The sequence below is a fragment of the Diachasma alloeum genome, unplaced genomic scaffold (genome assembly GCF_001412515.2).
Source record: "Diachasma alloeum isolate Michigan unplaced genomic scaffold, Dall2.0 Dall_scaffold_00195, whole genome shotgun sequence".
Taxonomy (NCBI): Eukaryota; Metazoa; Arthropoda; class Insecta; order Hymenoptera; family Braconidae; genus Diachasma; species Diachasma alloeum.
In genome coordinates, this window is record NW_021680360.1 from 810,942 (window position 1) to 826,750 (window position 15,809).

At 38.0% G+C, this 15,809-nt stretch overlaps 2 protein-coding genes across 4 annotated transcripts; both read right to left on the minus strand.

Annotated features, from left to right (window-relative positions):
* Positions 1-1,615: 1,615 nt before the first annotated feature.
* On the minus strand, positions 1,616-5,026 carry LOC107048584 (adenosine deaminase 2). The gene is made up of 4 exons (XM_015271811.1): positions 4,968-5,026; positions 3,986-4,131; positions 2,705-3,293; positions 1,616-2,362 (listed from the first exon to the last, which is right to left on the minus strand). The coding sequence occupies exons 1-4, from the start codon at positions 5,024-5,026 to the stop codon at positions 1,654-1,656; spliced, it is 1,503 nt and encodes a 500-aa protein (XP_015127297.1). The 3' UTR covers positions 1,616-1,653.
* Positions 5,027-7,247: 2,221 nt separating this feature from the next.
* Positions 7,248-15,500, minus strand: LOC107048585 (adenosine deaminase 2). Of its 3 annotated transcripts, none has more exons than XM_015271813.1 (4): positions 15,426-15,500; positions 9,509-9,728; positions 8,422-9,010; positions 7,248-8,079 (listed from the first exon to the last, which is right to left on the minus strand). In XM_015271813.1, the coding sequence occupies exons 1-4, from the start codon at positions 15,426-15,428 to the stop codon at positions 7,371-7,373; spliced, it is 1,521 nt and encodes a 506-aa protein (XP_015127299.1). In that variant the 5' UTR covers positions 15,429-15,500; the 3' UTR covers positions 7,248-7,370. The 3 variants fall into 3 exon arrangements, with proteins under 3 accessions (XP_015127299.1, XP_015127300.1, XP_015127301.1); XM_015271814.1 differs by lacking the exon at positions 15,426-15,500 and adding an exon at positions 15,247-15,360; XM_015271815.1 differs by lacking the exon at positions 15,426-15,500 and adding an exon at positions 11,207-11,310.
* Between the last annotated feature and the right edge of the window lie 309 nt (positions 15,501-15,809).

The window sequence follows — 15,809 nt, forward strand, 5'->3', positions numbered from 1 at the left end:
TTAATTTATTTCATTTTTTTAAATTATGACTGCGAATTTCAGGAAATTATCTGTATGAAATTTCGAGTCGTGACTGCTTTGAACACTTCGGAAGAAAATGAGACCATAAAGGAAGAAGAAAATAGTTAAAGCGTTTTATGTTGATATAACAATATAAAACTCATTATCGCGAGTAGACCTAAGATATAATGAGAGAGAGGCGTATGTGGGACTTACGCCCTTTTCGTTTTATTTCAACATGAAATGTGTCATCCGAAGTGCACAACACATAATGTAAAAAGGGCGTAAGTGTCATTTTTTGAATGAAATGAAACAGGCGTAAGTGTGGAGATACGCCCCTTTCCCGTTGAAATATAGCAATTACGCCTTTTTCCTAGATTTTTTTTTCCGATTTTTGGTCAGAAATTCCATGAAAAACCGAAAAAACAGGAATTCGGAACATACGCCCCTTTCACTTTTAAAATGGGTTTTTTGGCACTTACGCCCCTTTGATTTTAATGCGACGATATAGTTTTCATACGATTTTAGTTTTTTTTTAAATGTTCGTTATACTCCAAAGAATGAAGTTAAGCATCCCATTTACTTTATTCGCAATAGATCATGAATCAATGAATTTTGAAATTCATAAATGTTTCGCGTCTCTAGAGTAGAACTAAAAATTCATTGTTTTTAGTAATTGAACATTGTAATCATGCGTAATCTAATTTCTATGAACATAAAAAAATGGCAGCTTGAAGCGAAGAGGCGGGTTCAAAAGAAAATTTATGAAATTCAAAATTCATTTATTCATGATCTATTGCGAATAAAGTAAAACGGATGCTTAACTTTCTTGTTTGGAGTGTAACGAATATTAAAAAAAGAGTTAAAATCGAAGGTAAAACCAGGAAAAAATAGTTTTTCGTAGTTATACGGGGTAAAATCGATCGGGTCCGCGATTTTCCCTAATTATGCCCGTATTCCGTCATCTATCACAAACTGTTCAATGGGTCCCAAGGCCTATTGAAGACTTAAATATCACCGATATATCCCCTGAAGGGGGAAAAATCATGGAATTTCAGATTTCACTGAGAATTCAATAAAATTACAAATTTTTGAACGGCATTGAGATGAGAACTCACCAACCTATTTGAATTTTCAATGAAATCATGAACATACAGTACCGAATTGCGATGAATCATCAATTGATTGAAAATTCAAGAATGTATTAATCGGGATTTACTCGATTTTCACTAATTTTCAAAGAATAATTGATCTAAAATTTACAGTTCTCATTGATTTTTCGATGAAATTCTGAATTTTGAATGACAAAATTCATTGAAATTTCAGTTGCACTAAAATGTGATGAAAATGAACCAGAAAATTCAGCCATAAATTTTTAACGGCGTGATTACCAACTCCACGGAAAAATATCTATAGGGAAAATATATATGCGTCCCATACAATGACATATATACGAAAATATTTGAAGTCGGAGAAAAATTCACTATTCTATCACTAATTCTATCAATCAATGAAAGCATTGTAAATAGATAAAAATCAAACCCGTTAATTAACGAGTATTCACCTTTATGTAATTCACAAATTATGACAATCGTAAAGGCAGTCACGTAGAAAATCGACAATCCCATTGTTATCATACGGTGTACAATGAGTTTAAATAACTTCATTGTTGAGTTCATTAATAAATCGGTCCCATCTCCCCTGCCAAATGTTGAAGGCGTGAAACTGTTCATCTTGGGAAAGACTGCTGTAGATGAGAGAGTTCATAGCGAGTTGTTTGAGTGCCCGTATGTCTGCATTCTTGGACATCATGCCCATGAAGGCCTCATAGAAGTCGTAACTGAGTGCCCTGGAGCCGAAGAGCCCTGGATCATCATTGGAAACGACCACTGGAACATCGTCTGCGAATAATGCTGACGCTAGGTGGTTCCGGAGGTCCTTCACCAACCCAAGTACTTGATTCGAAATCGGGCAAATTTCTATAGCAATTTTATTCTTCTTGATGTAGTCCAACACCTTCGGATGCTTCACAATTGCATAGCCATGGCCAATTCTCTTCGTATTGAGTAAAACAGCGTCAATCAAATTGTCGTCGGTACTGGTGCCGTACCAATTCGTCTCTCCAGCGTGAAAGAAATAGTTTATCTCGTTTTTACCTGCATTCAGTTTGTCAGCATATGATTTCAAAGTTTTTCCCTTGTCCTCTTGACCCACCAAGTCAAATCCTGCGAAAAAATGGGGGTAAGTCCTCTTCATTTCCACAGCCTCGTTTATGAAATTTCCTATTTCGGTTTCGCTCATCATTCTTAACGGGGCGTAAATGATTTTTGCACCAATGAAGTCAGGATAATCCTCTTTGAACCTAAAAATAAATGTCACAAATTTATAGCGTTATGAATTTCTGATTTTTACATTATGTGATTAACACTCCGTTGGTCGCGCTAAAGTTACGAACGCCATTAGTCGCGCGGTAAGCGCCGCATCAACATAAATCGACATAATGATTAATTTGAAAGATCTAGGAAAAATCTGACAAAAATCATGAGTAATCTAGATCGTATACTTGAAGAAGTTCCATGAGTTTTTTTATGTTCAGTGTTACCCGTAATTATATATAGAAATTGAAAGAAAAAATGATAGACCTGCTATTATTGTTAAATTGTTTCATTCGTCAGTCCCGTCTTCAATCATCTCTTCATCCTACCTTGCCGTAACATTCTTGTAGATTCCCACAACTTCTAGTGGTTTATACTCCCTCCCATCAAGTTCATAGAGTGCTGGAAGTGTAGACCTCAACTCCAAATACAAGACATTGTCCTCATACAGCTCTTTCAGCCCCTGGTAATAATGATCCTGCCAGACAGGTCTGTAAGTGAGCATCGGCGTGATGAACATGAAGATGTCCATGAACTTAGCCCAAGCAGCGTCGATGTCCGGGTACTTCTCGTCGGGATTCTCAACGAGCATCGTCATTTTTCGTCGGATCCTCTCGTTGAGGGAATCCGCGACTGCTGGGTCTTTCCTCAGGTCACTCAGCAGCTTCCAATCGCAGGTGTTCAATGGGGTTTGGAAGAATTGAAGAGACAATTCCTCGTCTCTATCGCATATGTACAAATTCTCTCGGAATGTTATGTTGTAGACGAATTCCCAGTGGACGAATGCAGTGTCGTGTGCGTGGAGAACTGCACCCTTGGGAAGCTTCTTTATTATTTTGAAGACTTCCGATTGCTCGATTTCCCCGAGATCTTTTAGAAAGTTTTTCGCAGGGAGGAACTTCTTGGGGTTCGAGAATGCTGAAAATTAACAATTTTAACGGGATGAGAAATCATAGACCTTGATAATGACAATGATAATGTATCATTTTATCTGGGTATATCCTGTGGGTGATTTATGCATATCTTGTTCTCTAACTCCTATCATATTCTCTTTCTTTATGGATTATTGATCATGTAATTTACATGGGTTGTCCTTAGGGGATCCTCATTAAACCCCAGGACATAAATAAAAAGCTTCAATAATAATAATAATAATAATAATAAATTTTTGAAACGCAATAGTTTGGAGTGGAGAGAAGTTAAAAAATTTCATATGCCTTTTAGTTCTTTTTTTATCTCTTAAAAAAAGGTGATCACAATTTCATGTTAAATGAAATTGCCCGTTACGCGACGTTGTCGGACACCCGCTAATCGCGCCCGGGCAGTATAGAGTGGACTCGGCAACGTCGAAGCAACACGCACACTCGCGTATGGCGACCAGACTAGGGTTGAGCCACCCCTAGACGAGTCAAATTCGATGTCTTCATCATCTTGCGAAATTTCTAACAAGTATAGATTTCTGAGGGGACCCCTTAGACCTAGAATTCCTGGTGGAAGATGAGGAATGGGCCAAGATTGGCCCAACGCTGGCCCAGTATGGGCCAACCTCGGTTAATCCTGGGCCGTTCTTTCTCTCCTACCAGGGACAGCGTGAATCCCTGAATCCTGACCTGCGTCAATTTCCGCCCTTTTGTGAGTCATCAAGAGGTCGCTGGCATTGCGCTCGCCTTCCGTGAGAGTCACTCGACCTCCAATCGATGTGACTTCTTCTTCATGAAGCAAACCAGTGCGAAGGTGCCAGTAGTCCTCAGGAGAAGATGTCGCCGAAAGACGTAGTCTAATCGATGTCATCACCAAACCTACAGTATCCATCATCTTGTCTAAAAAATTCTAAATTGAAAATGAAAATAAATCAGTAAGATCATGGATGAAAAAATTCAATAGAAATCGTATTCGATTGGAATTCTCTAGAAATTCTATGGGGATTCCATTGAAATTCTAGAGAATTCTCGTTAAAATTCTATTTGTTTTCTGCACATTTCCTATCAGATCTTCGATAGGAACAAGTCAATAGGTTTCGATCTTTTTGTTTGATTTTTTCTCTTGAGATTTTTTCTATTAAAACTATTGGGCACGGATTTTCTACGTTTTTTTCGCTGTATTTTGTTTTGTTTTGCATTGCAGGATCAGAGTGAAACACTTAGAAAATTCATGCCCGGGTATTCTTAGAATAAATTCCAAGAGAATATTCATATACAAAAATCGAAATCTATTGACTTTTTCCTATCAAATATCTCATAGAATCAGCGCAAAAAAACAAATAGAATTGTAACGACAATTCCCTAGAATTTTAATAGAATCCCAATAGAATTTCTAGAGAATTCCAATAGATTTGTCTAGCGAATGGGATAAGTTTTTCTATTTTTTTTTATACGTGATCCCTCGGGCTACCCTCGCAGTATGTCCGCTCAGTTGACGAAAACCCTGCGGAGGAAGAAAAATACCTTCTGGGGGATAACGGAAGGACGTCCAGTAACCCCGTCAGACCCGTCTTCCACGGCACTGCGCTCGCCTTCCTTGGAAGCCAGACGATCTCCAATTGATTTTGCTTTTTCATCATGTAGCAAACCGCCGTGAAGGTCCTTGGGAGGAATTACCGCCGAGGAAACTAGTCCAAGCAATACCATCAACAAATATATACTGTTTCCCATGATGTTTGAAAAATTCTAAATTGAGAATAAAAATTAATCAGTAAAGTCAATGGCGAAAGCATATACACGGAGAGAAATATTCAATAAAAATTACGTATCTTTTCCGTAATTCCGGAGCGAAATATGGTTGTGGGAAATTTTTCGGAACAGTCACGTAATTTTTACCTCAAATCACGGAATTTTTCCAGAGCGTTCCGTAATTTTTATCTGAATCGCCTGTGGAAAATGATAAAACGATATCGTCACTTAAATTTTCTGAATCGATTCCGGAATCGGTGAGCGAACTGTGAGTTCCGTAATTTTTACTGAACATTTCTCTCCGTGCAGTTGATTTTTTTTGCTTCCGCATGGAAGCGAGGTAATCGCACAAATTTAAGTTTCGGATTTGTCGTGTTATATCAAGCCCTTATGATCCAAAAATCGCGAAAATTACATTTTGAGACCCTGTCCGTATGTATGTGACCAAGTTTTTCTTCAATTGTGCGATAATGAATGCATGCAATTTAAAAATTTTTCAAATATATGTATTTTCGAGCCCCATTAAAAATTTCATTAATTGCTTCATTTTTAGAATTTCAATTTTTTTCAATAATCCGTTGTTTCACGATAGATAAAAAAATATTCTGAATTCATTGAAATATTTCGATACAAATGCGAGGGGTTTTTCACGAGTGCGAAGTCTAGAGCTGTCAATCACACGAGCTAAAAAATCCCCCTCGCACATGTGTCCCATTATATTTTTTGACACTGTTACTACCACTTCGTGCTTAAAAGTGTCTTTTCATGTACTCGTAAACGAAAAAGACACAGTTCTGTCACTCGCTGAACGTAACATCACCATCATCGTCAAAAAATATTGTTCGACACATGTGAGACGGGAATTCGCTAGGTTTTCTATTTAATTTTTTCATGCGGAATAATCTCTGTTTTTTTATTTATAGAACAGATTTCAAAGATTTTCTATTTTTTGAATACGAGAATTTATTAGATATCTTTGGATTTCATGCTTCAAATTCATTCAAACATAGCTCAGAATATTTTTCTCACTGTTATCCAATCGTAGTTAGAAGATCATTACGATAGTTATGTGGAGGTGAGCAGGTTGATAGAATCTGTAGTCACAGTCACCACAGCTCTACTTTGATTTTTTCTAAAAGTTCTTTTAAAGTGAAATTTTAAAAACCGACGGTTTCTTCAAATGTGATGTTTCAAATTCATTCAATTATGCACGAAGAAGATTTTTGTAAAACCATTTCATCGAAGTCTCAAGATAATTGAGGTAGCATCATTTTTTCGTTTGTTTTATTCAAGATTTTTTACAGGAAATCCAACGCAATTGATTGAAGAAGAAATATAATTCAATCGAAAAATATAATATAACGCGACAAAAATTAATCATAACGCTGGGAAATACCTTCTGGAGAATAACGAAAGGACGTCCAGCTACCTCGCAAAACGAAGTTCTTTATTTTTCAATTGTTAATTTCAGGAACAAGTTCTTTTGCAACCGGAAGGCAACTTTCGACTGATCTAATAAACCGTCAGGCAAGCTTGATATAGTCCGTAAACTGGGGGGTCATTTGCGTATATTTCAGGTAAAAATGGATTTTCTGTTGAATTCGGCATTTTTCGTCCCGCTGAATCCGAATATCAAGGTCTCCGATTCAAACTTCTGTGAGAATTTTTGTAATTAATCGTGACTAATGGCTAAATCGATTGAACGCTAATGTAAATTTCGATTTAAAAGAATCGTTTTTTACAATCAATTACAAGCAACTGTAGATAAGAATCCAATGTCATTTAACTCTCCTCTCCAATGTCATTGCTTCCTCTCACTATACCCCACTCTTCGCCGTTTTATAGTGGTGTGCATGCGTCACCGTATTTCTCTTATAGCACGCTGATATAGGACAGACCCCCCTACTCCTCTCACACCGAGACGATTTGCGACGTTCGTGAAGCAAAGGGTCGAGCTGAACCTGCGGGATAGATCCTAATTCTCCTTCAAGAATGGATTGGGCTTTTATTTTTCAACTAAAAGCAAAAGTTTTTCTTCTCTCTTCATCAACATATCTCAATACAATCAGTTGTCGAGAAAAGTCGAATTCTTAGGTTCTATAGATGCAAAATCGCTAAATTAATCTACGACTTATTTTCGTACGTCATTGCCTGATCGGCCCCTTAGGTGATCATTAATACCAATAAATGAAAACATTGCAAATTGATGAAGGTGAAAACGTTTAATTAACGAGCATTTGCATTTAATTCACAAATTATGGCAATCGTAATGGCAGTCACGTAGAAAATCGACAATCCCATTGTTATCATACGGTGTACAATGAGTTTAAACAACTTTATTGTTGAGTTCATTAATAAATCGGTCCCATCTCCCCTGCCAAATGTTGAAGGCGTGAAACCGTTCGTCTTGGGAAAGACTGCTGTAGATGAGAGAGTTCATAGCGAGTTGTTTGAGTGCCCGTATGTCTGCATTCTTGGACATCATGCCCATGAAGGCCTCATAGAAGTCGTAACTGAGTGCCCTGGAGCCGAAGAGCCCTGGATCATCATTGGAAACGACCACTGGAACATCGTCTGCGAATAATGCTGACGCTGGGTGGTTACGGAGGTCCTTCACCAACCCAAGTACTTGATTCGAAATCGGGCAAACTTCTATAGCAATTTTATTCTTCTTGACGTAGTCCAACACCTTCGGATGCTTCACAATTGCATAGCCATGGCCAATTCTCTTCGTATTGAGTAAAACAGCGTCAATCAAATTGTCGTCGGTACTGGTGCCGTACCAATTCGTCTCTCCAGCGTGAAAGAAATAGTTTATCTCGTTTTTAACTGCATTCAGTTTGTCAGCATATGATTTCAAAGTTTTTCCCTTGTCTTCTTGACCCACCAAGTCAAATCCTGCGAAAAAATGGGGGTAAGTCCTCTTCATTTCCACAGCCTCGTTTATGAAATTTCCTATTTCGGTTTCGCTCATCATTCTTAACGGGGCGTAAATGATTTTTGCACCAATGAAGTCAGGATAATCCTCTTTGAACCTAAAAATAAATGTCACAAATTTATAGCGTTATGAATTTCTGATTTTTACATTATGTGATTAACACTCCGTTGGTCGCGCTAAAGTTACGAACGCCATTAGTCGCGCGGTAAGCACCGCATCAGCATAAATCGACATAATGATTAATTTGAAAGATCTAGGAAAAATCTGACAAAAATCATGAGTAATCTAGATCGTATACTTGAAGAAGTTCCATGAGTTTTTTTATGTTCAGTGTTACCCGTAATCATATGTAGAAATTGAAAGAAAAAATGATAGACCTGCTATTATTGTTAAATTGTTTCATTCGTCAGTCCCTTCTTCAATCATCTCTTCATCCTACCTTGCCGTAACATTCTTGTAGATTCCCACAACTTCTAGTAGTTTATACTCCCTCCCATCAAGTTCATAGAGTGGTGGAAGTGTAGACCTCAACTCCAAATACAAGACATTGTCCTCATACAGCTCTTTGAGCCCCTGGTAATAATAATCCTCCCAGACAGGTCTGTAAGTGAGCATCGGCGTGATGAACATGAAGATGTCCATGAACTTGGCCCAAGCAGCGTCGACGTCCGGGTATTTCTCGTCGGGATTCTCAACAAGCATCGTCATTTTTCGGCGGATCCTCTCGTTGAGGGAATCCGCGACTGCTAGCTCTTCCCTCAGGTCACTCAGCAGCTTCCAATCGCAGCTGTTCGATGGGGTTTGGAAGAATTGAAGAGACAATTCCCCATCGCTATCGCATATGTACAAATTCTCTCGGAATGTTATGTTGTAGACGAATTCCCAGTGGACGAATGCAGTGTCGTGTGCGTGGAGAACTGCACCCTTGGGGACCTTCTTCATTATTTTGAACACTTTCGATTGTTCGATTCCTCCGAGAACTTCTAGAAAGTTCTTTGCAGGGAGGAACTTCCTGGGGTTCGAGAATGCTGAAAAGGGACAATTTTAATGAGATGTGAAATGTAAAACGACTATTTTCTCTAAAATAGTACGTCTCATTCTTTTAGAGATTTTTACAGAATAGTTTTTAACAACGTTCTGCATTAATTTTCTGTCCCTTCGCTGTTGGGTCATTTTTAAGATACGAAATGTGTAAAGATCTTTGGAACTAGTAAGTTTATTATAACGAAAATTCATCGAGAAATTTTTATTATGTGTTCAATACCGAGTTATGTTGTTAAAACATGCTCTGAAAAAAATATTTGCAATACAACCGAGACGTCAGGGACAAACCGTCTGAACTCTTCGAGCAATATTTGATAAAGACACCAATTATACAGTACATAACACGAACGTTTACATTTTGTGCGAGTACGTGGAGGCGAAATTATGATGAATATTCCATAAAAATTTCGAATTAGTGCCATAATTTTTTTCTCAGATTAAACCCCTCTATACCCGAACAGTATAAATCACTGAATCCTGACCTTCGTCAATTTCCGCCCTTTTGTGAGTCATCAAGAGATCGTTGGCATTGTGCTCGCCTTCCTTGAAAGCCAGACGACCTCCAATTGATGTTACTTCTTCAACATGAAGCAAACTAGCGCGAAGGGACCAGTAATCTTCAGTAGGGATTACCGCCGAGGAAACTAGTCCAATGAATAGCATCAACAAACATATAATTTTCCCCATGATGTTTGAAAAATTCTAAATTGAGAATAAAAAGAAATCAGTGAAATGAGTGATGAAAGCTTCTAGTCGATTGTGAATGACATTTTTTAGGAATTATGGAATTATACCGGGGCATTGCCATGCCAACAGATAATATCGAAAGATTTTTACTTTGGAAAATTGTATTTTCAAAAAAAAAAATTTTCAACATTTTATTCCGAATCAGTTTTAGAGATTGAAAAATGATTTATCTATAAACAACGAATGTTTAACATAATAATAATTCTGTGTAAAATATTATTTGAAATACGCTGAATATTCATGATTTTTTCCAATTTTCCTCACGCGATTTAATTGACAAATTTAATGATTAAAAATAGTTGAATCAATAGTGTGGTCTGTACCAAACTGTAAAAGATACTTCGATATCCTTAAGGGGAAATGGAATCCCTGCGTTTATATGAATCTTTAGAATTGTTTTCTCCTGCAATTATCATTTTGTATTCATTAAACTACTTCATTGACTCAACAATGCGATAATCGAGTCGATAAAGTAATTTCATAGATAGAAATTAATAATTGTAGAAGAAAACACAATTCTAAGATTTGATGTAGACAAAGGAGTTCCGTCTCCCCTTAAAGGTGCCAAGTGAATTTGACAATGACCTTGACAATTGACATTCACCAACAAAGTTATAATTTTTTTAATGAATACTATTAGACAGATAGTGAACATCGGTGACAATTTTAAAATTTTAGAACTTATGGATATCGAGAAATTGAATAAACAAAATCAGTCTTATACACGGCCTCTTATGGAGTTTTGATTAAATTGAACGTTTCAACCCCCTAGGAACTCAAGAAAAATTTGAAAAAATTATAAGATATGGGGAATGATGTGTTTAATGTCATGGCGACAAAAAACAATGGGGTACCGGGGAGAATAAGAGAGATATTTCNTTATGGATATCGAGAAATTAAATAAACAAAATCAGTCTTATACACGGCCTCTTATGGAGTTTTGATTAAATTGAACGTTTCAACCCCCTAGGAACTCAAGAAAAATTTGAAAAAATTATAAGATATGGGGAATGATGTGTTTAATGTCATGGCGACAAAAAACAATGGGGTACCGGGGAGAATAAGAGAGATATTTCAACCCGCCGTACCCATTTGATCCCATGCTTTCTCGATGTTCGTCACGCGAAATAGAGGATTTTCCGCATTTATTTTCTCGATGTCTAGTTCCGGTTGCGGGTTTGAAATTTCGTCGGATGGATGAATACATATTTCTCCAAAGATGGAGGGAAAGCAAAAATTTATTTTGAATCTTTTTTCAAATTCACTTGGCACCCTTAAAGAAAGCCGACGCGCAGCGTTTCCCTCCTATTGTGACCAATCTAGAATTAACATCGTCGTCGTAGGGTCAGAGGGGCATAAGTGATGTGTCTAAGCATAGCTTTTAAGCCCCTTTGACCCCACGACGATGGGTTTTACTAGAAAACGAAAAATACCTCCTGGAGAATAACGGAAGGACGTCCAGCTACCCCGCAAGACAACGTTCGACTGAGCCAATCAACCGTCAGTCAAGCTTGACTGATGTTTACACGCGTGTGGTCTTCCAAAAAAACCCCGCGGTCTCTGTAACCTGCGATTCTCCACTGACGATCGATAATTATATTGCGTGCAACGGCCCCTCGAGATTGTTATCTGATGCGTCGATATTACGAAATGAATGTTTTTACATCACTTATCTGACATGTGTACACGGTACACCCCTCTATTAGTCCACACGATAAGTATCATTTAATATACATTTTGAGGGGTACTGTTTTTTGGTGCGTGGAATCCGAATTTGAAGGTCGCCTTACCGAAGAGCAATGCAAAAAAATATTAACAATTTAATTGTTGAAAGCGAATTTTCTCGGATATTATCCATGATAGAAAAAAAAGTTCGAATGAGAAATGTTCCTCTTGTTAAACTGAATATATATTCAGATACTGATTTTTTCGTATCTGGATTATTTCTCGAGATATCCGAATTGCAAATTTCACGTGTAAATGCGTGCGACAGAATACCCCGCACGGATCGCCCCGCGGGACGCAAAAACTGAACGGTTTTTTTGACCCTCAATATCACCGGAAATAATTGGGATAGCGGAAAAATGCATAAGAGCAATCGCGTTCAGTTTGACAAGAGGAGCATCTTTCATTTCAACTATTTTTTGCTACTTAGGATAGTTTTCGAGTAAAGTCGGTTTCAATAATTGAATGGTTATAGTATCTTTTCATCACGCTGTGCGGAAAAGTAACTTTTAAGCACGCTCCACGAGCCAAAAAACGATTTCCGTACTGATCTTCACTTTTCCTCATCCGGGGATTGGTATTGGCCCTTTTTGAAACTCGTAAAAGTGAAAATCACTACGGAAAAATATCGTTCACGGCTAGTGCCATGGGGTTTTTTTAGTCGCCTAGTTGGCCAGTCCTCGCCTTCGGCTCAGACGCCAACTCCACGCGAGTAAAAAACCCCATGGCACTCGTCCTGATATATATTATTCCGCACTCGTATCGAAATATACTATTTTGACAGTTCTGCTGCGTTCACCTCGTGCCGAAATAGTATTTTTCCGGCCTGTTGCGATGGGGTTTTTTACTTGTGTAGCGTTGGCGTCCGAGCCGAAGGCGAGGACTGGCCAACCACACGAGTAAAAAAACCCCATCGCAACAGCCCAGGAACAATATTTTTCTGTAGTGATTTTCAAGTTTTCGAGTTTGGGAAATATGCAATCCCAATTCCCAGACGAGAAATCGTGAGAAGCAGTACAGAAAACACTTTTCCCATAAGCATTAATAGTATATTTCGTCACCAGGCCGAAAAAAACTTTTCTGGCGAATATGAGTTGCAATCATATGAACTAGAAAAGTTTTTTTTGGCCGTATGACGAACAGTATTTTTTGTTATGACGGCCGTAGGCAGAGATTCACGGACGCTCCGCTCCGCTCCGCGCTGCCTCACGGCCGGAATGACAAAATAGTATATTTCGTCACCAGGCCGAAAAAAACTTTTCTGGCGAATATGAGTTGCAATCATATGAGCTAGAAAAGTTTTTTTTGGCCATATGACGAACAGTATTTTTTGTTATGACGGCCGTAGACAGAGATTCACGGACGCGGAGCGGAGAGCGGAGCGTCCGTGAAGCGCTGCCTCATGGCCGGAATGACAAAAACTATATTTTTCAACACAATGTGTGGAAAAGGGACCTTTGAGGCACGAAAAGCGTGCCTAAAAAGTGACTTTTCGCACAGCGTGATAATAAAAAGTTTTCTCACGAGTGTGAGGGTTGCAGACGGAGGCGAAGCCGAGGAATGCAATCACACGAGTCAGAAAAGTTGTTTTCGACCGAGTGACGAACATAATTTGTCTTCACAATGTCCGTAAACGTCATTTTACAGACAGTGTGACAAAAAATACGATTTTGTCATGACGGCCATGGAATTCCTGTCTTACAGCCGGAATGACAAAAATTAAGTTTCTCTTCCGAGATAATCACTTATTGTTTATAATCCTTGTACCCATGAATATATCAAACCCCAATAAAATTACTCGTCGGACTATCTTCTGCCCTGGAATTTCAAACGACTCAGCTATGTTGAAATGCGATTACCAAAATTGCAGCTCGACATTTGCAACAATGCATTTTCCACTTGTTGAACTCAAAATCTGTAGCAACGGACTGAATCATCACAAATTAAATACGACTCATGGTAATGTATATTTATCTCGAAAATCAGTAGGACAAAATGAATTTCAAAATAAATATCTTCTCAGTGAACAATTTAGGGGATTTAGAAAATGATATTCTTTATTATTGTGTTAAATTTATATTTCTTCAATATTAATATTAAAGAAATTTCGAACGAAAAGTATCTCCTGGCATTTCCTCCGAGAATTACTCATCAAGATAATTCCCTGTTCAACGAGATGTATAAAGTCGACATATTCTATCACTTCATCACTGAAGTCTATAGTGCACCTCTCACACTGTGGTCATAGCTGTGGATTTCCACCAAAAAATTCCAACCGATACCAAAATTTGCAAAATAAACGAGGGGATTTAGAAGATGATGTTCTTTATTATTCTATTGAATTTTTATTTCTTTAATTTTCATATTAAAGAGATTCGACCGACGACGCTGTCCGAAGTGTTTAAGGGTGCCAAGTGAATTTGAAAAGATTTAAAAAAATATTTTTCTTTCCCTCCATCATTGGAGAAATATGTATTCATCCATCCGACGAAATTTCAAACCCGCAACCGGAACTAGACATCGAGAAAATAAATGCGGAAAATCCTCTATTTCGCGTGACGAACCTCGAGAAAGCATGGGATCAAATGGGTACGGCGGGTTGAAATATCTCTCTTATTCACCCCGGTACCCCATTGTTTTTTGTCGCCATCACATTGAACACATCATTCCCCATATCTTCAAATTTTTTCAAATTTTTCTTGAGTTCCTAGGGGGTTGAAACGTTCAATTTAATCAAAACTCCATAAGAGGCCGTGTATAAGACTGATTTTGTTTATTCAATTTCTCGATATCCATAAGTTCTAAAATCTTAAAATTGTCACCGATGGTCACCATCTGTCTAATACTATTAATTAAAAAAATTATAACTTTGTTGGTGAATGTCAATTTTCAAGGTCATCGCCAATTCACTTGGCACCCTTAAATAACTCGGCCGCATGGCGGGACCCGTGAGGCGCGGGTTCGAGTCCGGCTTGGCGCAGGGATTTTTTAATCCTTCGGAAACCGTCGAACGGTAGTCTAGACACCGAGAATCATCGGAGAAATGGTAGAAAAACATTCCTTGATGATGCTCGGTCGATGAACGTCCGTGTCGACCAAGGTTTTCCATGGTTTCCCTTCGTCACCGAGAGTCTGTGCACGGCGTACAGCTCCTGGGGTACAATGCGACACGATTGGAGAGGAAGTCGGCCCATGATAACCGCAAATTAACGAACTTGTAAAAACCCGAGTAGGGTATACATGGCAAATAATAAATAAAAAATATTAAACAGATTCCGAGAATCGCTCATCAAGATAATTCCATATTCAACGAGATGTGTAAATCGACATATTCTGTTACGTTTCATCACTTCACCGCTGAACCTTATCGCACCTCTCACACTTTGGTGGTATCTTATAGAATTTCCCCTGAAAAATGTTCAACATTTCCCCTGGAGTCATGCACAATTCTAATGATTCTATATTTAATGAATAATGGAATTGATTGTAACTCAATGCATCTTCCACTTGCTGAACTCGAAGTCAATAGCAAAGACCTGATTCGTCACAAATTAATCGCGCCTCATGGAAATTTGCATTCATCACGAAAACCAGTTGGACAAAACGAATGTCTTCTCACTGAAAAATTTCAACAAATACCGGAATTTGCAATATAAATTTTAATAAATTGAATTTTGATTTAGATCATGTTCTTTAATATTCGTGTTAAAGAAATTTAATAGAAGAAATTCCCGACGAAAAGTGTCACCTGACATTTCCTCCGAGAATCACTCAAGACAATTCCATGTTCAACGAAGTGCGAGACGTAAAATCGAAATATTCTGTTACGTTTTATCACTTCGCCACTGTTCTTTCCCGCACCTCTCACACATCCAAACTGATGTCTTTCCTCCTTGAGCGTTCGAAGAGAGAAGATATCGGATTTACCATAAAGTATGTCAATAAATGTAATGTTTAATGCATAATTGTGCAAAAAATCTCGAAAGAACCGCTGGGCGAGTAATTCAGGGTAAATCACGTGCCCACTCTCATGCTAATCTTCTACATCAGCATGCTGTGTGGAATGTTCCATGATTGAACGCCTATTGAAATTTATTGACAATTATTGACCTTCAATGAATGCATAAGTGATCAGAAACTGTTTCTAATCACTCATGGCTCCAGCCTCGCGTATTAATGTCAGTCGAAACCAAATAATGAAGGTAATCCAGGTGTACGTTATGTCACTTTATTTTTACGAATATATCATCTTTTATAAATAATAAAATTCATCTTTAAATATAAATGCCATTAACATAATTACTTTAGCCA